The sequence below is a fragment of the Gordionus sp. m RMFG-2023 genome, chromosome 5 (assembly GCF_954871325.1).
Source record: "Gordionus sp. m RMFG-2023 chromosome 5, tfGorSpeb1-WG-v2, whole genome shotgun sequence".
NCBI classification, from domain to species: domain Eukaryota; kingdom Metazoa; phylum Nematomorpha; class Gordioida; order Chordodea; family Parachordodidae; genus Gordionus; species Gordionus sp. m RMFG-2023.
In genome coordinates, this window is record NC_088779.1 from 16,275,073 (window position 1) to 16,302,341 (window position 27,269).

Here is a 27,269-nt window from a genome sequence, read left to right on the forward strand (position 1 = left end):
ATAAAACTATTAAATTTTTTCCCCTCAAATAGTGAAAAATCCAAAGACATAGCTAACCATATAATATCAGATTCGAGATGATCAATAAATTGCATGTCAGCTTTCTGATCTGATAATGCCTCAGTGAATTTGGAAAAAACAGAGTGTATTTACAGAAGCGAGTCTACACAATGTTGGTTGCGATATGTTCCTAATATCGGCCATAGATAGAATTTTAAAATTTTATAAACCTTTAAAAAATATTTCTTATAATGAATGGCAGAGGTATATTTAGGAATGATTTCACATGTAGAATGTGCAGTTGCAATCGGAAGAATCTTAACAAAGATTCACAAAATTATGCTGCAGATGTGTCCATCTTTACAGTTAAAAATTGACAATAAATTTTATGGCGCCCTTGCTAAAACTTAATTATATTTTATTTGAGATTTAAATAATAGAACTAAAAGTTTATCGTCGTTATTGAGATTATAATATTCCTGGCATGACATATTATACATTATTTAACCATTAGCTCGTTCTCTAATGTTGTTAAATCCGATTTCTCTCCTTTTTTCCAGGCAGTCCTCTTCAGGCTAAAAATGCGCTCGGATGAGTAGAATGAGGTAAGGAGAAGTTTTGGCGAATCATAAAAAATAGAGAGAATTAAAATCTTTTCAAATAAGACATCAATGTCTTTCGGTATTTTTAATATATTTATTAAATTACAAAAACCTTAATTGATGGTTTCTGTTCCAAGGTCATAATATTTATACAATTGTAAATAGAGTTATTAAAATCAAATTTTGATTGTAAATATTCTAAAATTGTCTGAATAAAAATATCTGCATTATTTAAATATGTATTAATTAGAGTATTATTTGAACATTTTAATATAATATTTTTAGCAATAGCGCCATAAAATTTATTTTCAATTTTTAAATATAGAGATGAATAGAGCTGTAGCATAATTTTGTGAATCATTTTTAATAAAGAATATTCTGATTGCAACTGAATATTAACTGCATGCAGTAGATTTCCTACATGTGAAAAGAATCCCAAATATACTTCTGCCATTTCATATTAGGAAAATTTTTTCAAATTTTAGGACAGCCTTTAAAATCTTTATTTAAGAAGTATTTTTTTAAGGGTTTGTAAAATTTTAAAATTCTATCAATGGCAGGTATTAATGACAACCACCTGATAGGTATATATCGCAACAACTCACACCATTCCAAGTCAGACCACTTCACCAACTCTTTTAATTTATTAACTCTTTTAGTTGAACTAAATTCGTTAAAATATTTCATCACAATTATTTCGACATCCACAGACAGTACATTCATTGCCTTCTTGCAAGAACTATGTAGTATATATGGCATATACAGCCAATTGGTAATAATTCATTTGTGCTGCCTCAATTCGGTAACTTTAGTTTTGGCCAAAATTTACAGAGGCATTATCAGCGCAGAAAGTTGGCATGCAAATCATTGATAACCTTGAATCAGCTATATTTACCCTTATGTGGCTAGCATCGTTGGATTTTTCACTATTTGAGGACTTTTTTTTAACAGTTTTAATGTAATGTTCTTATTCTTGTTGAAATTGCAAAGGATAGAGGGAAATGTTTTAATATTTCCATTATTAGATACATTTGTTAGAATTGCATATGGATGCCATTCTTTCAAATCGTCTAGAATTGACCTCTAGGATTCAGGTACCAAAACATTGTGATAGCCTTGCTCATTTTTATTGCCACAAGTAAGGTTTGCACTTATATTGGAGTCGTTAAATATCATGAGAAAAAGATTCTACCCACATTGTAATGATATATATAGAGCTCTGTGAATGTTGAACTACATAATAGATGAATACGATTTCCGCAAATATAGTTTCATTTTGAGAATATTTTTGTATTGCAATCGATGTTGATATACTCCCCTGTACTGACTAATATTAATGAAATAATGTTGATTTATTATTGGATAAAAATAAAACAGGATAGAAAGAAATTTACAAACTAGACATGTTTTTCGAATAAATATTTAAAATTTAATTTAAAAATATAAAAATAATCAATTAATGTCTCAAAATTATTATTTACATATTAAAAAAGTTTAAAATACTTTTTTTTAAAAATCGCGGGAGAAATTAAATTGCGGTAGATTTTTCGGGAGATTTCCAATTGCCGTCGTTTTGCGGGAGAGAGATATTTGCGTGTAAACTAAAAAATTGCGGGAGTCCCGCTGATGGGGAGAGACATGGCAACCTTGTTCTTACTTAAAGGTTGCTACTGTCTATTTCTCTTATTAAAATTAGTTTTTGTTTATTGACTAGAAAAACTGATTGATGTAATAGTAAGTACTAATCTGGCATTTCTATGGTATGAGCTCACCCAAAAATATTTGTTTTTTTCGCATGTTGCCAATCGTGGCAATTTTATCTTATTTTGTCGAAAAACTATCTAATGAATTGAAGAATCAATGTAATAAATTTCAATTATTGATTTAAGTTCCAGATTAAATGCTTCCAGAAATTTGGTTGGTTTTACGCTTTAATGGGAGATATAGATTTTATTTCTCTTATAGTACGATTACCTTTTTGTGTGTGAAAAAAATGACTGAAGAATTAATAAATATTAGCGCAAACCAGCTATTTTCCATTCTATCAATAATGCCAAATTAGGCAATTTTTCTTATTTTGCTAATAAACTTTTTCTTTATACTGTCTCTTAAACGAATTAAATTATAATTAATACAGATCATCGATAAAATTTTCTGAATAAATTATTTCCGTCGCTTAAATCATAGATTTGCCAAAATTTTGTTACTAATAGTTTTACGAGCTACTATACTCGTTTAAATACTCAATTGGTACAAATAAAGCAAGAAATAATGATATAATTTACAATTAGTTCGTAGAACTATTCAGCCGCCAAATTTAACGGCGCTGATATTAAAATATATAAATCTTGTTTATTCCTCTGTGATACACAAGTTGAAGCATATAAAGAAGTTACTCAGAATTATCAAACTATTATGGTAATTATAGATATAAATAGCTTAAACCTTTGATTTTGAATGATACGATCAAGTTAGAATATTTAGAAAGAATTAAATAAAAATGTAAATATAAGCCTAAAAAATATCTAAAAATTTATTTTTAATTCTACATTCAAATGCTGGCTCAGAAATGAGTTTAATGAATATGATTAGGCGAAAAAATTTTTCTTCGGTCTCATTTGATTTATTAGAGGCCGAATTAATGGTAAAGCAGAATTTTGACATGAATTGCGAAGAGTTAAAATTTATTTCATATATAATAAACTTTTAAATAAAATAAATTCCTTCCGATAAATATGTAGATTTGGATCTAATTTTTATATATTTTGACTTTATATTCAAATTCAAATTTAAATTTGTAAATTATAATTTGAAAAAAATTATTCACTAATATTTATATATAAAAGGATTGCAGTTGTGGCGCTTTCCCGCTTTTTATCCTTTAGTCATTAAAAATCCCACATCACTCTTAGAATATGGGAGGTATGGCCGTGCCTAAAAATTTTTGCAATTTACAAAATGAATGAGAAAATTGAATAATACACCTATTTAATATAATTAAAATATAGCCACTTTTTATAATTATTTTTTATTATCCTTCATTTATATATTCCTATCAAAATTTAGAAAATGTTTTTAACAACCCCCCCCCCCCACCCTTCTCGTGGTAAAATATGTAAAAGTAAATAAATAAACACTTAACCCATTTTGCCCTGATTTCCCGATATTGGAATATCTTTATTTTCTTGATTTGGAACATTTTATATTTATTTTCAAAAAATCCTGATTTTTTTAATTCCATTTTATTAGAAAAAATGAGTAAAAGTGCTTACAAATTGAGTAGAAGCGTTTAGCGATGTTTTCACAAATACGCTATGATTTAAATTGAACTGGTATTATTTTTAAAAATGATGAAAACTATTTTACGTTTTTTAATTTTTTTTTATATTGTTTAGTTTGACTTGTGAAATCAGCAAAAATAAAAAATTAAAATAATTGAAGATCTAATGATTTATTTCCATAATTTATTCTTCATAAATATTACAAATTTATGTAATATAGAATATTTTGAATTTTTTTTTTGATTAATCATAACTTTGCAGTTATTTCTATTTATTAAAATGCGAATAGAAAAAAAAGGAAAGGTCATATAATTCAAATGAATTAGTTACTATTATATCAAAGTTATATCGATGTGCATTATCTCAAAATTGTAATTAGGAGGCATTAATTATCAGTAAAATTTTCTATAATTAAAATAATCTGAGAAAATCAATAAAAAATTCTTAGCTTTCAGTATATTTTTTTTATCTAGATTAGAAATAAAGTATTACTTTAAATGACATAAAGCACACTTTTAAATTTTATGTTGGGGGGGGGGAGGGTTAACTTATTCTGCTAAAAACTTAACCCAAAATGTCCGCTCCATACTTACAACCATGAGTGAGTGAGACCAGGAAGACTAATATATTTTCTATCACATCAGATAGAGGTTACATGCTTATTAAATAAACAATACGTAATAAAATATTCTTAAAACATTAGCGTTTATGATTTAAGAAACTTCGGTTGGTAAATTGATATTGAATATATCGATTTCACTTAAAATGAATTCACAATTTTCGCGGTCATGCGCTCGTTATAATAATTTCGCGCAAATACATTTGGGGTAGAAAATTCGCTATATATGGTTCGCGATTAAAGTTTCGCTATAACGAGTTCGCGATCAAAGTTTCGCTAAAATGTATTCGCTCTAAAGTATTCGCGGTTTAGGTTTCGCGGAAATAAATTCGCGATAATGAGTTCGCGATCAAAGTTTCGCCAAAATGTATTCGCTATAAAGTATTCGCGGTTACGGTTTCGCGGAAATAAATTCGCTATAACGAGTTCGCGATCAAAGTTTCGCTATAATGTATTCGCTATAAAGTATTAGCGGAATTGGTTTCGCGATATTGCCTTCGCTATAATATTCTTTCGCGATAAACGACATTCGCGATAAAAGTTTCGCGAAAAAGTGTCTCGCGATAAAAGTTTCGCTGAATTGACCTGATACGATTACTAACACCCAAATTCGTCATCCGGAATACCTAAGGGAGCAAGATTCAAGTTGCAAGACACCTGTCTAAAACCACTGTATAGATTCGAGTGGTTCAAACTGTAATAGAAACAATTAGCCTCAAAGGCAATTAAATATATGATGAATTTTAAATATATATATTATTAATTGTGTAAGACGATTAATTGTTTGTTTTGTAAAAGATATATTATATACGGCGGTACAAAATATAAAAAATAGTTAAAATTATAATAAAATTTGGTATCTCTATAATGGCGCAGTTTCAAATGGAGAAATATAATATAAAGGAGTGCAATATGGAAGTTTATTTATCAAAGATGGAATTCATATTTAAAATCGCAAAAATAGAAGATAAAAAATCATTTTTATTAGCGAATATTGGATTAGAGGTTTATTCTAAATTATTTAATTTGTGTTTGCCAAAGATATTAGAGGAAATATCATATGATGACATAATTAAACTTTTAAAAAATTATTATATGAAGAAGACTAATTTCATGTTAGAAAGATATTATTTTTTTAAAATGGAACAAGAAAAAGATGAAACCATCGTAGAGTATATTAATAAATTAAAGATAAAGGCAAAGACGTGTGAATTTAAAGATATGTATAATACAGTATTGCGGGACAAATTAGTGTCAGGAATTAATAATGGAAAAATATTAATGAAATTAATTAACACGCAGGACTTGACATGGAAAAGTGCAAAACAAATCGCGACCGCAATGGAGACTACAGAAATGATGTCGTATGAAAAATTATCTGCAGGGAAGGAGATAAATAAAATCTCAAAAACAGTAACAAGGGAGCAGTATGACAAGTACAAACCAGTATCAAAAATTATTTGCTATTGTTGTGGATTAGGAGATCACATAAAACCTAAGTGCCCTAATTTGAATGCCATCTGCCATAATTGTGGGATAAAAGGACATTTACAAAAAGTATGCAGAAGGAATCGTGGGAAGAAAGAATATATTCGAACGATATATGTTCCAGAAAATGAGCGAGAAAGTTTTGAGGATTGGGAATTTCCAGAGGAATCTCGAGAAAAATTTGAAGTGAAATTATTGATAGATAAAATTTATTTTTTAATTGACACAGATCGGCAGTCTCCATTTTGAATATAGAAGACGTTTACCGTTTAAAAATACCAATAACAAAAACGGATATTATTTTAAAATCTTATAATAATGTAATGATCAATATTAAAGGTAAATGTATTACCCGTTAATTATATGAATAAAGTTATATATCATGAATTTATTATTGTAAACAATGGGATTAATTTGATAGGTAGTGAACAAATTAAAATTAATAAAAATAAATCAATGTAATATAGTTAATGAGGTTTGGGAGGATAATATTGTACGTAAATTTTCCTTATTATTTACTAAAAAATTAGGTTTACTAAGAGGGTTTAAGGCCAGTTTAGCGGTAAAATTCAACCCTCAGTTTCAATGTATGAAAAGTAGACCGATACCATTTGAGTGGAAGGCAAAACTCGATACGGAATTACAACGACTGGAATCCATGGGAGTTTTAGAAAGACTAAAATACTCGAATATCACTTCTCCGATTGTGCCCGTATTGAAGAAAGATGGATCTTTACGAATTTGCGGTGATTTCAGACAAACGGTTAATGCAAATATTTTGATAGATAAATATCCTTTACCCAGAATTAATGAATTATTAGCCACACTAGGTAATGGGTGTAAATATACAGTATTAGATTTATCCGAAGCATATTTTCAAATAGAGCTAGATGAGGAGGCAAAAAAGCTGTTAGTAATCAACACGCCTAGTGGATTGTATCGACACGACTTCCGTTTGGGGTAGCCTCAGCGCCAGCGATTTTTCAACAAGCAATGGATTCATTATTAAAGGGATTACCTGGAGTAGCGGTATATTTGGACGATATAATAATTACGAGGGAAGCATTTGAGAGTCATAAGAAAAATTTGATAAATGTATTTAAGACGTTAGAAATAAACGGTATGAAATTAAATATAAAAAAATGTGATTTTTTTAAAGAGAAGATTGAATTCTTAGGTCATACCGTTATCGAAGAGGGAATTACGACAACAAATAAGAATGTCAATGCAATTTTAGACGCACCGTTACCTAAAAACGTTAAAGAATTACAAGCTTCTATCGGTAAAATAAATTATTATCAAAAATTTATAAACAATTTTTCGACTATTGCCGCTCCATTATATAAGCTTTTAAGGAAAGATGTGCCGTGGAAATGGACAAAATGAAACAATTGTAATTAATAAATTTAAAAAATTAATATCAGAAGCACCAATTTTAACACATTTTAATCCGGAAAAACCGATAATTCTAGCTGCTGATGCGTCTCAACATGGAATAGGATCAGTTATATCTCATATCATTAACAACGAGGAAAAACCGATTGGATACGCGTCTCGAACATTAAATGCTGCCGAACGAAATTACAGTCAGATAGAGCGTGAGGCTTTAGCAATTATATTTGGATTAATTAAATTTAAACAATATTTATTGGCAGACATTTCATTATCATTACTGACCATAAACCCCTAATATCGTTACTTAATCCACATAAAAGAATAACAGATATATCATCAAGATTAGTAAGATGGTCATTACTACTAGCAAATTATGATTATGAATTGCAACTTCAAGGGACAAAAAAAAATAGTAATGCGGATATGCTTTCCCGGTTTCCAATTGACGGTAAACCATCTGCTTGGGAAGAGTTAGATATTAATTTAATAGTATCGGATGCTCCACAATTTATTTCAGCGTTAGATATAAAAGCACGCACAAGAAATGACCCGATATTATCAAAGGTTTCACAAGATAATAGAGGAAAATCTAAAACCGTTTTTTCAGGGCCGAAATGAACTCACGATGGAGGCAGGGTGTATATTATGGGGATTAAGAACCATAATTCCAAAAAAATTACAAGTAAATATTTTGTCTTTTTTACATATGGGGCATCAGGGTTATACTAAAACAAAATTATTGGCACAAGAGAACGTTTGGTGGCCGAATATTAACGAAGATATCGAATTACACGGTAAGAATTGTGAATTATGTCAAACAAATAATCCTGGCAATAAAACGATCATAGGGAAATGGCCCTCCGCAAATAAACCATGGGAAAGAATTCATTTAGATTTTGCCGGACCAATTAACGGAGATATATATCTAGTAATAATAGATAGTTTTAGTAAATGGCCTGAAATACAAAAAATGACGACGAATAATTTTACTGAAGTAAGAAAATTGTTGTTAAGACTTTTTGCTATTTTCGGTTACCCCAATACGATTGTTACGGATAATGGCCCCCCATTGTTTATTTTGCAAACAATTATCAATTAAATGTATATAGTGCCCCATACCACCCTAGAACCAACGAAGAAGCGGAGCGGTTAGTAAAAACTTTTAAAAAAACATAATGATTATAATAAAATACAAGATTTTTTGTTTAATTATCGAAATACGCCACAAATAACCACAAAACAATCACCAAGTTCAATTATGCTTAAATTTCAACCCATAGGACCTTTACAATTAATAAAATCAATTTATCCTCATCCATATATACCTCAGTTACCAGGTTTTTTTAATATAAATGAAAAAATATATGCAAAAGATTTTAAAAAGGATAATTGGATACCAGGTATCATCGTTAAAAGAACAGGACCAATGACGTTTTTAGTTGAAACTAAATTAGGGGTATGGAGAAGACATATTAATCAGTTAAAACATAGGTTCGACAATTCCGATTTAAAAAAATGGAGAGGAGGGAAGAGAAGAAGAAACGATGCAAACTACACCACAAATGAATGAAAATGAGCCTATACAAAACTCAATTACTAAAGACATTGATCCTACACACGAATTGGTGACCAAAGACATTGACCCAATACAAGACTCAATAAACAAAGACACCATCATAAATGATAAGATGAAAATCGATAGTAATGAGCAAACGGTGGTAGAGAACGAAAGTACAAGCAGCCGTTATCCAAAACGGCTAAGAAAACAATTTATACCGTTTCAAATCGAGAGCCCAAAAAAGGAGAGAATAGATGTAATAGAAACAATTAGCCTCAAAGGCAATTAAATATATGATGAATTTTAAATATATATATTATTAATTGTGTACGACGATTAATTGTTTGTTTTGTAAAAGATACGGCGGTACAAAATATAAAAAATAGTTAAAATTATAATAAAATTTGGTATCACTATACAAAAGTCGAACTATCTGCTCCAGTGGAAGTACTTTAATATGTTTATTACATAATGGGCAGTTACATTTGATAAGTTGGACATAGTCTGGGGGGGGGGGGGATAAGTTTAAAATTTAATATGGATATCAGATAAGAGGTAGTAGGCGGGTCTAATCGGGGGATAATTTATTTGATATTAATATTAATTATTACTCTATGGCGCGTCTAATCGGGAGGGGGGATAGGGGAATATTTTTTAAATCCAAAATATTAATATGAAAATCAAATAAAAGGTAATAAAATTATATATGACTATTATGTTAAATATTAGTTATTTTTATAAAACCTTCGTCATAGTCCCCTTATTCAACTGAGTTATGGAGACCTACTACAAATACCCTTAGTGAAATGATAGTGATATGAAAAAAATATTTTCTCAAAAGAACTGTTCTCGAAAATTCCTTTTTTTTGCATAGGAATGTATCCTTAAATTATTTAATTGCTGCAATATCTTTCAAAAATCATTGATGAAAATAGTATAAAGTATTATATTAGAGCTTAAAGAAATTAGGGCAAATGTTGACGTAAAATTATGCAAATTATGAATTGATGAGTTCATATTAAAGCTTTGTGAATTTGATATTTGCATACCTCGACTTGACCAAAATATTACCATCATTCATATATTAAGTAAAAGAATATTATTAATAAATCTCTTTATCTTCTATTTGGATATTCTTTTAAGTTTTATAAATATTGGGCTTCTTGATTTATCAAGCAACCCTTACAAATCTAATTCTATATATTATGACCACAATATTAGCTTGCACACATACAAGGATATTTTTTTTCTTGAAGAAGAATAAAAAATTTCTCGAAACTATTCTCAACCTCAGAAATTAGATTAGATTGGTTAGATATTCTAAATATATACATAGGAATATTAAATCATTTAAAAATTAGTGAAATCTCAAAGGTAATGTTGTTAAATAGCCCGGCTTCCGATTTTTAAAAATGTAAGAATATTTTCGAGCATTAATCTATATTTTAATTTTTTAAGTAGAGAGCAATATTTTAATAATCAATAATTCTTATTTATTTTAACTTCAAAAATTACTTTTAAGCATTTATAAGGTAGTAATCAGCTAAGTTCAAAAAATGTAAAACTAAATTTAGCCAAAAAACTATCTTCAGCCAGAGGTTAATCTGGTTAACTACATTTATTTACAGCCAGCATTTTTATAAATTTATAACTAATAATTATATTTGACAATTTTATAAATTATTTAACTATGCAATTGTCAATTTTTTACAGTCACTAGACTTAATAAATTTTCATTTTATCTTATCGATAATAACAAGATATTTTTAAAGAATTTTAGAAAATTTTAAATATTGTTTTCTGCTAATTAAATTTTTGGCTATGCGCATGATTAGGATCAAATATTCAACAAAATAATTATACCAATCATTAATGCTGAGGTAACTATAGAAGAAAGTATTGCAAATTCAAATCAAATGTATTAAGTCGATAGCAAAGAAATCAATAAATCTTATTAATAAGATACACCCTACTAATCCAAAGTTTTGGGTGGACATGAAATCAAATAATAATAATAACAGAATGACATGTGCATAAGCAGCGGGTTGGAAGAAAATGCAGATGGCAGATTATATTTTTCAAAAATATTATTATTAATATTAATTTATATTGGTTAATATTTATTCCTATCTCATATATATTTTACTTTTATTTATCACATTCATCTACTAAGTTATTTTAATTAATTTTGATTTCAAGTTTTCCTTGGCGTAATATTTACTTATAATTTTCAGATATTAATGGCGTAATATTTATCTAAATTTCTAGTCAAATAATAATTATCTCTGAAACTCCTTGTCTAACAGGGAGAAAGAAATTGCAAGCTTGCCCAACGAGATGGAGTCTCCGGCATCAAGCAATAAAAGCTTTTATGGAGATAGAAGAGCCGATTATTAATGCTAATACTAAAATATAATAATGGTTTGAAAGAAATATTTCCTCAGAAGCATTGGATTCAATACTTATTCCAAATTTTTTTTCTCATAGAATGTATTATTTAATTAACAACTATTTTATGTAATACTTTTCAAAAACATGACATTGATATGATTAAGAAGATAAGAATAGCTGAGAGCATTTTATTATAACTCAAGGAAATTAGAGCTAATTTTGATGAAGAATTTCATATTTTATATGTTATTGTTGAGTCAAAAGCAGTGTTATACGTGTTTAATATTTGCCCCCTTCCACTTCCAGCAAGCAAGCTCATCTTAAACATTAATATAGGATCAGTAGAAGAGTATTGTAAAACAAATGTCCCATCTCCATCTCTAGACACATTTATAACCCAAATAAATGAATGGGTTTTATTTTTTAAATTTTTATCATAAAGATGTTAAAGTATCTTATGATGCCTTAAGCTGAATAACTATGATTAAAAGATTAACTATGGTTGATATAGTCCCAAATAATGCTATGGATGCTTTGCATTATATTCCCAATGTATTAAAATGGTTATATATATATATATATTAGCAACTCTTCCCATTAGTACACTAATGAGAGAACATTCTCAACAGAGCCCTGCAGAGGTACTTTTGCAGGGCACGGTCCGCATTTTTTTTTCAAAATTTTTTTCGACCCGGCCAGTTTTTTTTTTTTAAAAAACTAAAATAAATTATATTTATTTTTGATTTTTATAGCTAATAGTGACGATTTCGAATATTTGGTTTTAAAAAATAAAGCCTGGCCCGGATATTTTTTTAAAAACATTTTCAGGCCCAGCCCGGGTGTTTTTTTAAAAAATTTCGGGCGCAAGTCTCTGAAAAACATACCTATGAAGTAAAACTTCTGAAAGTAGATTGAATGGTTTGGATCTTTTGAATATTCATAGGCATTTAACGCCAAGCAAGGTGAGATAATTTAAAAATTAGCTCAAAACATACAAAATACAATTATTCCTAAGAAACTTTTTGTGTATTAATTTATATTTCCAACATTTAAATTTTTTATACTTTATATATAAATTTTAAAGGCTTTAAAAATTCAAATTTTTATTTTGGGTCATTTAAGTGATTCATATGGTGGTTATATTCACTTTATATTTTATATTTTATATTTCACATTTATTTTATAGTTTTTTATATGCCGGTTTATACATATAATTTTTTTATAATTCACATAATTTATAATTCACATAATTTATAATTGTGTATTAGAAAAGTTATTAGTCCTAATAAATTTATGCTCAATGATATTTCTTAAAAATATCCCCCCCCCCCCAGACCAAATCGTACGCGCCTGCAGAATGAAATTAGACACGGGAAGCAGTATAAATATTATTAATGAATTTCCCTAAAAAAATAATTTGCAATAGACCATTATTGATAACTTGCATATTAAAATATACGAGAATGCAGATATCGATAGCAAATATGAAGGTCATAGCAAGAAGCTTCCATATACTAAAAATTTGTTAAAGCAGTAACTGGTTAGAGCCAAATTCTATGAATAACTTTTTTATCAAGAATACCAGGTAGAGTAGAGTACACTGGGCTGGGTACATAGTACAACAGGAAACGTGTAATCCCCTTATTTTCTTTAAACGAACCTAAACTAAGGTCCAAAATTTATCATTCCTAAGATAGATAGTTATGTATACACATCCCGACAAATAATAAATTGTTTACATTAGCTGATTATAAATTTACCCAAAGAAATATGGTTATACCAGTAAAGTTGTAAAATATTTTTTTAATTTTTTTGACTAAATATTAATTTATTCTTACTATAAATAATTAATCAAATAAAACCCTAAACCCTATTCTATCATTTGTATGTGTTTTATATTACATGATTAACTATTTTTTTATTCACTATTGTTACGAGTATGGAATTGGGGCATATGGGACAGAGACAAGTATAACTATTTATGTCGATCAAACATCACTTATTAAAAATTTCTAAATGGTGAGGAAAAAATTATAAAAAAACCAGTAGTGGACTACATAGCAATATGGGTGAGGTAAAAAGACAAAGGTCTATAGTTTTTTATCTTTATCTAATTTTTTCAAATTTGTTCAAAATTTTCAACAAGCAATGGATTCGTTATTAAAAGCATGCTGGTGTAGCATTATATTTAGACGATATAATAATTACTAGGGAATCAATCGATATTAAGAAACCTTAAACATGAAATAAATGATATGAACTTAAATTTTAAAAAAATTACATTTTTTTTGAATTATAAAATACTTTAAAGATTTTTTTACTGAGTTTAAAAAAAAAGACATTAAAGAGGGTGAAGGTTTTTCTTAAGCTCTTCTATAAAGCGACACTTGATACATCAGATCCCAAAATCCTACAGTTGTGATTTTAATTTTATATATGGAGATTATAAATATGAATTTTAAATAATATAAAAAAAGATAATAACAAGACAGGAAAATAAATTCTATATAATATCTTGGTTAAAATGCAGAAATATCCCAAAGATTTATTGTGCTAAGAATCATATGTTTCAACATTGTTGGATCCGAGATTAAAACAAATTTACATGCCTAATACTCGTAGGGTTTTGATTATATGACTAAATTTGCATAATATTTAAGCAAAATAAAGAATAAAAAAACAGAATAACGGATTCTAAGTGAAAATATATTGAATATAAAATTTTCATACTCATCCTGGCTTCAGGCCACAACCTCAATCAATAAGGTGGCATCGGTCGATCTCTATATTACTTTCTCTATCAGCCTTTATTTCATCCCTTCTAACCGTTCAAGTCATCATCAATAATGTCCACCTATATATCCTAACCTATCTAAGGCCCTTACCTTTTCACCTCTTGCCATCAGCCTCCAGCATTTAAAAATATTGGGATGCTTTGATAACCCGTTCCTTCGAATATCCATCTCGAACAGGCGTTTCGAGGAAAACCAAATAAGACAAAATTCAAAGCCAGGCCATGAATGATTGGAAGCCATCCCCAGTTCTAATAAAGGCATTGAACAACTATGCATATTCATAGCTCTTCGTCTTGACTGTAATGTAGCTTTATTCTCCATTTGCATCAATTGTGACCAGTCCATCGAATCAAAGTCTACCATCCCTTACACTGCAAGTTCTCCCGCGGATGGTAACCTCGCCTTGCTTCCCTCAAAAAGTTAATACGCTATTCACTCTTGAACAATGGTCCTTTTAAACTAAAAGACATTACGTTATCCCTGTTCCTCTTTATGAACGGTTTCTCACTGACCTGGGACTATAATTGCTATTTTGCAGCAAAGACTATCCCATTTTCTGCTATAACAGAATTAAAAAAAATGCTGGTATCATTAGCACAGTGTTTTTATCAATAGTTGCCAACACCTTAGACATGTTTTATTGTTTTTTATACAAAATTTATATATATTTTTTTCCGTAAAATTATTTATTTTTTTTAGTATATTTTATTTTGATATTTTATATCGTATTTTATTTCTACATTGAAACCGTTTTTAAAAAAAATTATCACAATAAAAAAAAAGGTATAAAATTTTGAAAGAAGACTCATAATCATAAATGTCTATAGATTATCGGGCTATGAATGGGTAGAAGCTTTGCCCAGCTCAAACTTAGGACTTCTCGTAACAAACGAAGAATTACGCATAGCAATAGGTCTCCGTCTTTGTTGTAATATACTGGCCAACTCCACATGTACATTATGTTCCCAACCCGTTGATTGTTTTGGACATCATCCTCTTCATTGTCGATTCTCTAAAGGCAGACATTCTCGACACAGTGCAGTTAACGGCACCATTCTCCGTGCTCTACGCTCAGCTCAAATTCCAACAACCCTCGACCCTGTGGCCTCTCAACCGAAAATAATATACGTCCAGATGGGCTGACATTAATAGCATGGAGTAATGGAATTCCATTAGCATGGGACTATACCTGCATCGACCGATTTGCTCCCTCCTTTAATAAGAACTCATTCATGCGAGCTAAAAACCGAAAATTAATAAATACACTTCCCTAACCAATTGCAATCTCATACCAATCGTATCCGACACAACCGGTTCTTTTGGCAATCATGCCCTAACCTTCATCAAATCCCTCGGTAAAAAAATCCGCGCCATCACGGGTGACCCACAGGAATGCTTCTATCTCAGACAGCGCATATCTATTGATATATGCAGATCTAACTGCATTGCCATCCATGGCTCTCTTTCTTGACCTCCTCCCACCCAATATACAATTTACTATACTAATTATTTTATTTTTTTTATTATACAGTTTTTTTATAGATTTTATATAAATAGTTCACATGACATTTTTAATATATATATTTTTTTAAATTACATATATATGTTTTAATTTTAACGTTCAATGTATTAATTATTATAAAGTTCTTAATAAAAGATTTATCTTTAAAAAAAAAAAATTTAGATAATTAATTTATTTAGGAAAAGGCAAAACAAAAAAAGGGGGCTTTTTACTTAATCAGGAGTATTCCATGTTTATAAAGTAAATATTGATAGTGAAACTCTCTCAGTTATATACAAATTATGTAAGCCAAAAGATATAGACAAAACTTCCTCTTACAATTTAAAGTTACATTTAAAGGTATGAAAATTAATAATAATTAAAGTATAATTATTACAACAGAGAAAATCCCACGATTAAAATTAATTGATAAAATATTATTATTTAAAAAAAAACTACTTATATTTTAACATCCCAAAAATGTTTGATGAATTAATTACAGCTCTTATGAAGGAAGATTCGTCCTCGAATTTTTGATATATAAATAATATTGATTATATATCAAATTTTTTGAGATCATATATCAGATCTCACAATCAGAGTTCTCTTTTTCAAAACCATCCTCCATTAAATATAATACCTATATGCCAGTTGAGAGATTTTTTAGTCAGGATGTTTATAGTGAAAAATATGTTTTTTAGATAAAAATATGGAGAGACATTTTCTTTTAAAAACAAATACATTATGTATTAATTAAAATCATAAAATATTTTATTATAAAAATATTATTATAAAAATATTTATTAATATTTTAAATTTTAATATATTCGCCCTTACTTTATGAAAAAAAATTAGACATAGTTTTTTAAGTGCCTTGCTATGCTACATTTAATATGTAACAACTATAGCCGCTATTTTATCTAATTAGTAGAGTTAGATTTTTATAGAAAATAGTTGTAGCTATTGCATTACTTTTTTAAAGTAACGTTAACAACATTGCAAATGTGTATAACAAATAAAATCGGATTAGTGATATCGGATGAGTTATCGGCTAATATCAATCTACTCTGCCAATATTGGATGAAGCCAACCTCCAATAAATATATCGGTATCCTCTCGATACATGTGAGGGAAATAATGATATTGAAATAAGAAATAGAATGAGACGAAATTAACAAACAAGTAGAAAGACATGACTTAGATATGCTATTAATAAGTATAAATAAACTACTTGGGATATTTTTAGAATTTTGATTATGATATTTATTCCAACTTTGGTTTATGAAATAAATGCTTATTTATCAGTGTAGATATGAGAATGCATATAAAAATCATCACCCTACATTCCTATAACATATAAAAAAAGAATAATTACCTTTGATTAAGAGAATATTTGTAAATATGTTCTGTGCTTAAATATTCGACGAAATGCAAATTTTGATCAGGGTCAATTTGAACGAAAGCACCATTATTACTACCCATTTCATAGTAATTGGAAGCAGAAAATATTGTTAAAAGCTATAATTCGCATATTATTTAATAAATTACATCAAATTTTTTTTCATAATTATTTTAATAATTCTAAATGTTAATCGTGAATCCAGAATTTAAGGGCTCTATGTGCTAATTGTTGAAAAGTATCAATCATAAAAGGAAAAGGTTTGAGCAGATAAGGAAAAGGGTCAGTCAAAAAATGAAAAGTGTCAATAAAAGGAAAGGTTCCTAAGGCTTAGTGTCAAATAAAAAAGGAAAAGCCATTCAAAAAAGGAAAATAGTTACTTTTTTAAAATTTTTAGTTTTTTTTTTATTTTTCTTCTTATTTTATTTCTAACTTTTTATAATCTATTTAAGTTATTTATCATTTTTTTTTCTTATCTTTTCTCAATTTATTTTTCTACCCATTTATAATTTTTTTTGTCTCTTTATAAATAATTTATTTATTTTCCCTGTTATTTTCTTCACTTCTTTTTTTATGTCATTTTTAACATTTTTTTTCCTTTTTTTCCTTTTTTTTCCTTTTTTTCATCCTATATAACAATTTTTTAAGATTTTTTTCTCCTTATATTTTTATTTTTCAAATTTCACTTAATTTTATTTATCTATGGCAAACAATCAGTTTTTTTTATGTGTTAAAAACGGATAGTATTATAAATATATAATGTTTTATAATAAGCTAAAAAACTGATATAAATATAAACCTAAGGAAGCTTACGTGCAGGCAAGAAATTAAATCAGGAACATTCAGAATAATTTTAAATTGTATAAATTTGGATTGCACTTTATCCTTAAAAAAAATTTTCCAAAATGATTAAATAAGATATGATGTAGAAATATCAAAAAATACGGTATCAAGTTAATATCTGAATTTAGGTATAGAGTTTCAAAAGGATAACACCATCATTTAGAGAAAATACAGAAGCAAATATCGGGATTGCAAAAAAACCCATATTGTATTGCGGATGTAACATATATGAAAGAAAAATTAATTTTTATCTATGAGAGCGGTTTTTAATATCAATTTGTCGATGATTATGGGCAGTTAAATAAAGTAAAAGGCTATTAAAAAGAGGGATAAAGACAATAAATTATTTAACATTTCTGCTCTAAATGATTGCGGGAATATTCAGATTTAATGTTCTTGATGGCCCTTACAACGCTACACACTTTAGCCCTTTTGTAAATAAAATACTAAATCTTTTTGAAGAAAGTAATATGATGAATATGATTTTTGTAATGGATAATATTCCATTTCATCATATACAATTATCATATCGAAAGGAAGAAGAGCAATAAAATATTTACCACCATATAGCCTTATTTATGGGAAATTATGTCAGAAACAAAATCCTAATAAAAAAGGAATTAATTCGTTTTATAAAGCACGGGAAGAGAGGAATATCTGACGAGAATGCAAAAAATTATTCGAAAATATGGGGACGTATATTTCAAATTATAAGAAGGAAAATTATTGATGATTAATATATTTTGTTTCTCATTATATACATCCTAATTGTTATAATAATTTGATATGCTATAAAAAAATTGATTGCCAAAGATAAATAAAAAATTAGGAGAAAAATATGAAAAAATTGTTATGTTGGGCGAAAAAATAGGAAAAAATTGTTAAAAATGAGATAAAAAATAGAGAAGTGAAGAAAATGACAGGAAAAATAAATAAATTAATTTTAAAAAGGAAGAATAATCAAAAATTAAAAGATAAAAAAAAATTCAGAAAAGATAAGAAAAATAAAGATTAAAAATGACTTAAAGAGATGACAAAAAGTTTGAATAAAATAAGATGATAAAATATTTTTAAGAAGACTTAAAAATATAAGAAAAATTGTCAAATTTTTTTTTATTCTTTTCTTGAAAATATTTAAAAAATTAACGATTTTCATTATTTGAATGGAAATTTTCCTTTTTTGATGGCCACTTTTTCTATCCTTTTAAAAATTTTCCTTTTTTGATTGACATTTTCCTTTTTGATTGACATTTTTCTTTTTGACATTTCCCTTTTTTAATAGAACCTTTCCCTATTTTGTTTGACATTTTTCCTTTCACGATTAGACTTTTTCCTATCTTTGAAACTTTTTGAACTTTTTCCTTTTTTGTTTGACATTTCTTTTTTGTTCGGATTTTTTCCTAAGCCTAACTTTTCTTTCTTTGATTGACCTTTTCTTTTTTTGATTGACCATTTTCCTTTTGATCGGTTATTTTTAAAAAGACAAACAAAATGATGAAAAAAGAAATGAGAATAGATTAAGAAAAAGATCAAAAATAAATAGAGAAATTGCAAAAAGTTATAAATAAAATAAGTAGAAAATATTTAAAAAATCAAATTTAAGAAAAATGGATAAATAACAATTTTCCTTTTTTAAATGGGAGTTTTTCTTTTTGATTGACATTTTTTCTTTTTTGATTGAACCTTTTCCTTATATGATTAAACCTTTTCCTTTGTGATCGAACTACTTTCCAAGACATTGGAACTTTTCCTTTTTTGATTGACACTTTTCCTTTTTTGATCGGACTTTTTCCTAATTCTTTGGAACTTTTCCTATTTTGATTAACACTTTTCCATTTTTAATCGGACCTTTTCTTTTTTTGATCGGACCTTTTCCTTTTATATTTTTTTTTTGATTGGAACTTTTTCTTTTTGAATGGGAAACATTTTATATTTAATAACTCAAAATCTGATCCTAACTTAAAAATACTAAAAATGTCGAATGGAGCCACTAATTTTGGACAGAAGATATTTTATTGACTAAATATTTCATATAATTGGTTTAAGAGTTTGGTTTATTTAAAAAATAAAGAATATAAACTTTATTATCATGTGTAAATTCATATCCTCTAGGTTTGCATTCATGTGATCGTATAAGCAATGATAAATTATGTCGAGTTAAGAAATCTTTTGTTATATCAGGCCCAAACATGATACCACCTCCTCGAACATAGTTAAATATTTGACCCATTTTATTCATTGGATCATTCCACAAAAGATCTAATAACTTAGATTATTTATTGAGTAATAGTTTATATATAATAACACCTGTCTCCATTCTTTTACATCTTCATCAAAGGTAATTTGCTTACTAGCATTGCTTTTAAGACTTGTAATAGAAGATTGACTATTATTATTTGCAATTAAAGTCATATCCGCTATTGGTTTAAGCATGGATATGTACTAAATATAAAATATAAATATATGTTTCCAATATTTTATTATTTTTTAAATAGAATTATTATTAATTTATAAAATTTTAAAGCATAATCCAGATAGGAATAACCTAAAGGCCAGGAAAAAACCCGAAAAAACTCAGGGGAATAATTTATAAATTAAAGTATGTATGATATAAATGAATAATTTGCCGCGTTATTAAAAGATATTTATTATATGAATCTAGATATAGGTACATAGCCTAAAAACGTACCCAGATACCGATACAATTTACAACTGTATCTGGATACAGGTACATTTTTATTATACTTATATACAGAGTTAGCTGATGTTCTCGTACAGAAACTCTTATTATGAGAGCACAAAATAGTAAATAACATTTATTTTGTATAAAAAATGTCAACCCCTATTTTTATCTTTTTTCAATCAAATTCTCATTTAAATCACCATATATTTTAAATATATTAAACTTATGATTAATTCATTAAAACTTATAGGAATATCTATAAAAAATTTTTTTAACTATGTTCATCTTTTAAAAAACTTCCCTGGTTTTATATATTTTGTCAAAAAACTCTTTTTTACCCAAAAAATATATAATTCATTCCCTAGTATATTTTGCTTTTAGTAAAATATATATATCCTCAGAATTCAAAATTTGGCACACAAGTTCTTTAATGTATTAGCTATAAAATAAAATTTATCTGACATCTATAGCTATACTAGAAGTTAGGCAATAACGATATTTATATTATATGTCACCTTGGGGTAAAGCTTTTATAGGTAAAACGGTTAAAATATATAATTATTCACAATAAATTTCATTCATTCATTTATTATAATAATGAGAAATTTGAAAGAAAAACCATCAGAGATGTAAGTATAATAGATGAAGTCATAAAATATAAAATAACAAATAATACTTCATTGAATTTTTCTGCTAAAAAATATAACATACCTTATACAACGTTGAGAAGAAGATATAAAAATGGTATTAAAAGTTCAGGTAATCATAAACAAATATTTACAAATGAAGAAGAATCTAGATTGAGTGACTACATGGGATTAATAATTTCCCTCCCTTCAGAAATTTATCACTTTTTGTGAATATCATATTAAGTTAATAAAAATGATTCCCCTTAGTCCTACCTCCAACTCCCTGACCCCCAAAAATGTATGCATATATCTTAAACAATAATTTGAAAGAAAGAATGTAAAAGTTGATATTTTCTTAAACTAAAACTATTCATCTATACATTTTTGGAAAAAGCATTTATATATAAAAAAAGTGAACCAAAAATGTTTTTAAAGAAATGAAACATAAGCTAAACATAAGTCATAAGACAAAAATGAAATATATTATAATTAACCATAAAATTACTAAATAATATAATATATCAAATATATTTTTTTATAAATTGAGTAATTTTAATTTATTTATCCTAATAAAAGTAAAATATCATTACAAAACTATTGATAAAATTAAATCATTGATCAAATAAAAAAATTAAAGCAATACAAACAGTGGAATATTATATGTCGTAGATTTACAGTATTTCTAATTTTATCAATTATCATATGGAAATTTACCAATATAACGAATTATATATTTTACAGAAAACTATAAAATATTTATAAGGACATCAGAAAATATCGTTTAAAGACATTGTGGGATGAATAATATAACGATTAATTTTTAATATCATTTTTTTTTAAATAAATAGAAGGCGCTAAATAATTGAATGCAAATTGTTGCTGTATTTATTATCAAGAAGAGCATTGATTAGTAAAATTTGTTAAAATATTAACTGTAATATATCTAACTGTCAAATATGTCTGTAAAAGTGGAATTTTACTAAGTATTTTGTAACCAATTCTATATAATAGAAGAATATCAACTATTTGTCTACTTACTTTTTATAAATAAATTTCTTATATTTGTTTGGAATAAATGATTACCATGCTTTTATATTAATGTATATACAAGTAATTTATTATATTTTATATAAACTAATAAAAATATATTTCATATTTCTTTCAGGCTTATTTTTTTTATTGAACTAACCTCCTATCTTGTAAAAATATTTTATGAATATATATAGATAGGTAACCCGGCCGAAGGCCGGGCAAAGCGGGCCGAAGGCCAGTACAAAATGGCGTCTGGGAGCGAAGCCTCCAATAATTTTTGAATTCCCTCCCCCTTCCTTAGGAAAATCCTGGCTACACCTACGAATACCTAAACAAGTAATTAAATTAAATTATTTGTAATTGAATTGAGTATTAACTATTATATATTTCAATTGAACATTACTAATAAAGTTCTCAAATTAATATTGATATTTGAATTGAGCATTATTAAATATGAAATACAATATCAATTGAGCATTTTTATTGAAGTTACCAAATTAATATTGATATTTGAATTGAACATTATTAAAATGATGAAATACATTATATATTTCATTGAACATTTTTATTAAGGTTACCAAATTAATATTGATTTGAGCATTATTAAAATTATGATATTAATTGAATTTAATAATATCATTTTAAGTCTATAGAACTGGTATTGGTAATTATTAAAATGAAACATGTCCTTATTGTATTTATTAGTTTGTAAATAAAAATCATAAATATATCTTAAATTTGTAATATTTGTTAAATAAAACAAAAAATATGTGTCAAATATTTTTTTAACCACTTTACCTTAGTGCTTATCCATTTTACTTTGAACCCAGGATAATGAGTAATTTTTTAACTAATCATAGCTCCAAAAATATTATAGATAGAGGGCTACACTTTTTTTTATCTTATAGATGAGGGATGGGGCTATTGATCTATAATTTGTTTAATTTGACTCTTGTTTAAAATTTTTATGGTAAATATACAAAATGCCTATCGTTTTTTCCCGGTCTCCCCTATTTCAAATATAATGATTTAAAGCTTTTTTAACTGTACTATTTAATTTTTTATCAAATTTAAATCTCAATTTTAAAATCAAGACATCAAATTCTAAAAACTTTGAGAATATTAAGTTAAATATATTATAAAATAAAATATGATATTTCATTAAAAAAAAGAAAGATTTTATAATATGACTTTTTTCTAGCTATAATGTAATCTATAAGAAAAATAAATTGCATTATATTCTATCAATGGGATACAAAATTATGCATATTCAAAAACAAAATTTGATTTTTTTATTATTTTACTTTAAAATCCGTGGCTCTAACTTAAGCAGATTTATAGACTCAGAGAAATTAAAATTTTATAAATACAGTGATATATCGAATTTATATATTCCGTTATGGAGTTTATCACTAAACTTACAACTTTTGTTCAACAAGCCCAAGACCTAATAAAAAAATTGGTAAACTAATTTCTATCAAATGAACCTTAGCTAAAAACTTAAAATCAGGATTGCCAGATTCTTTCAAACAAAAAGCGGGAGAATTTAGCCACAATTCAAAAAAAAAATTACTAATAATAAATGGTATTAATTTTTTTTCCCTGTTATTTTTTTTTTTATTTAAATGAGTATATTTAATACGCAACAGTAAAATAAAGGAAGATCGTATATTTTTTTTTAAATCACTATTATTTTATTAATGTTGAAAATATAAGTAGATTATTTTTTAATAAAAAAAATTAATATATATTATTTAAAAAATTAATATATATTATTTAAAAAATAATTATATTCATATTTCAAATTGTTATTAATTAAATTTTTAATTTTTGTTACTTAAAATGTTTGATCATCAACTCCGCTTCTAAAGCTGATAAAGATAACCGATTACGATCTTTCCTTCAAAATTATTTATTAAACTAATAATGTGCTCTAAATTAGCGTTTGAATGTGGTAACGTATTATATTGCAATTTTTTTCAAAATTTGGTTCAATGTTCTTTGAAAAAAAGTACCCATTTATTTCATGAGCCAAATTCGATATATTATTAATTTATTATATTTAAAATTCCTGAAATAATTCATTTCGTATTAATGATAGTTATCTTGTTGGAACAATTCTACCCTGTTTGTGGATCTGCTGAATTCGGCATAACATTTAATAGCAATTATTTTTATCTATTGATAATGAAACATGCCTCTTACTTCCTGCATTGTAAATTGTATGCCACAGGCAACCAAGGATAATTTTGTTTAAAACTAATAATTCCGCATTACACTTTGCCTATTTCCGTCACACTTGATAGGCACAAAAAATACATTTGATAGTGAAAGGTTGCAATTTTCAAAGCGCCGCACAAGTATAGAAGCAATATCCTACAATTTTCCCAAGTCCGATAAATTTTTTATTAGAAGTTTATTGAATCATTTCTATCTTTATTGAAATAGCACAACATTTTTTGGAATTTTTTAATATTTTATTTATTTGATGCATCCGTTAATAGAGAAAATGGATGATTTTATTTCATATCCTCTAAGCTGTGTTTCAGTTTCGGGAACTATGATTTATTGAGGCATTTGTTCTACTTTATATGCTTTTGACTCTTTTGAATCAGGAAGGAAGGTATAAGTTATATTACAATCTATAGATAAATAACTAAGCGAATGTTTAATCTATTGAAGTTATCGACATAAATTATTTTTGAAGTTATGATTGGATATTATTTGATGATTCCTTATTTTTTAAATTGGAAATATATTTCTGCCTTGTTGAAGGCCTTTTTAAATCAAGGACTCCTTAAGCTGATGTTAAATTTTGTATTGTATATCATACATGCATATTATATAAATTGCATTTAAACCACTTTTTTTATCTTCTTGACCTTTGAATAAATGCAAATCCAGGTATTTTGATACAGCAATTTATTTGGATGTTAAACTTGTCTTTAAACTGTAATTTATATATAATTTAGATTAATGGGAATTGGAAAAGAAATGAAATATTATGAGAAAGCTTTATTTAATTAATCAAAAATTCTTAGGCTATTTAAATGTAAAATTTTAAATAATAATTGTTAACTTCTAAAATATATTTTATAGATTGATTTCTAAAAAGTATATAAAATTCTTATTTCAAATTTACATAAGAATTATTTTCAACATCAGAATTAGAGGAAGTAATTATTATATTATTTATTATAACAATTTGTTTCAAAATTAAAGATTTATCATATTTTAAATTGGAAAGTTTTGGAACGAAAAATATATTTTTTTAGAAATCTTTGTTTTTTCTTATCTCAATGGATAAAAAAACAAGATGCCTTTTTAAATTTCTGTTAAATTTAAATAAAAAATAGTAGTGTATATTTCTAGTTAAGCTATTTTTAATTATTTTATATTTTAGAAAATTAAATCGGGAGAATTTATTTAGATAAATCGTGTCAGAGCGTAGAAAATCGGGAGAAAAGTAATTCAATAGAGGGCATATTTTGGCGTAAACAAAATTTAAAAAACGGAGATCTGGCAACTCTGCGATTCAGACCATCAATATTCTTATTAACTCATTCTCGATTTGACTAACTTTTATTCTGATCTATCTCAATTAGAGATCTATAAAGTAATTTTTCACCAGCCCGAGTCCGACCTAAGCCCAAATTTAAAAATTTTAGTGTTTCCACCCTAACCCGAATTTTTTGTTTTAGTCCGACCTGAGCCCGTTTAAAAAAATTTGGGAATTTGAGTTTAAATGTTAATATGGAAAAATTAAAAATTATCTGTATTTATTCACATATTGTCACCTTAAATAAAAATATATTTAACCCCTAATTTTATAAATACAAAAATCGGAGACTGTTTAATTGAATAATCTTAGAAAAATTAGATTAATATTCTTCTGCTGGCTAAATGTTGAATATAATATATATTTTATTTAACCTTATAGAATATAATATATGTAAGTAATAGATTATTTTACTATTCAGCTTTTTACAGTAATAGAAATAGTTTATTTAAATCATAACACGCTTTATATATGTAATTTTATTTTTATTTCCTCTTGATAATTTGGGCCTCTCTAATTTGACCAAATTTTGAGTCCTAATATAAATCTTTATCCCAAAAGTGCCCAAATTAGTCAGGTTTGACACTATTTAAGAAAATTCGGTTACAACCTTTAAATACCAAAGTTTATTTATGTTATAGCAAGATATTTTGTTTAAAAATTAGGAAATTTATAAATATATTTAGTTTTAATTTTTTTCTATAATAACTACCAAAAGTTAAATTTAGTAAACTAAAGAAAACTATCGCGGCCTTGGCCTAACTAAGTTATCACAAATTATTGGATGGTTTTTCTCATCATGATGTCACGATGACTTGACACAATTATAATATGACATAATGCTGACCTAATTATGAGATGACGTAATGATGAGGACAATAAAATTAAAATTGTGATAAAAATCATATTGGGTAAAATTTAAAATAGAGATGCTTGAAAATTTATTAATTTTAAATATGGGCTAGACATTGGCCTGTAATTTTTTTTTATCAGACATAGCCAGGCTTGATCAAAAAACCAAGTCCTATGCAATTTTCATAAAATTTTGCCATTTATTTCTATTGTAATTTAACAACAATGTCCCCCAATTCTGATTGTATTTTTAAATGAATTATGACTTTTATATATTTTATTTCAGTTCTTCAAATACCAAAATTGTTATGGTCTTTGGCAAGCTTGAGAAAATTTTTCAAACTTATGACGTGCATGAACCTGGCTTGGGAATTTTTCTAAAAATAGATATTAGGCATAGGTGTAATATTTAACAGAATATTTATATGGGTCTCAGGTAAAAGCTAATTTAAATATATTTTTACTCAAAAAATAGTATTCACTCTTAGTCTTGATGGGTTGGCCTTGGTTTGAAGTAGGATTGAGCGGGATTAAAAAGAAAAAAAATTGATATGGTTTTTAGAGATTTACCTATCTCCAGGCTTGGGAAAAAATCAAAATTATTATGGGTCAGGAAGGTATTGAAAAATATTTTTATAAATT

At 26.8% G+C, this 27,269-nt stretch overlaps 1 protein-coding gene across 1 annotated transcript in view; it reads right to left on the minus strand.

The window, feature by feature from the left end:
• LOC135930210 (serine/threonine-protein phosphatase rdgC-like) overlaps positions 1–27,269 on the minus strand; it is a 96,733-nt gene that overhangs the window by 11,956 nt on the left and 57,508 nt on the right. The window contains exons 9-12 of the mRNA XM_065466991.1: positions 20,180–20,314; positions 19,953–20,138; positions 17,006–17,148; positions 6,627–6,816 (exon numbers count right to left, since the gene is read on the minus strand). Of these exons, the coding sequence (XP_065323063.1) occupies positions 6,627–6,816; positions 17,006–17,148; positions 19,953–20,138; positions 20,180–20,314 (654 nt within the window). The remainder of the gene's footprint in view (positions 1–6,626; positions 6,817–17,005; positions 17,149–19,952; positions 20,139–20,179; positions 20,315–27,269) is intronic.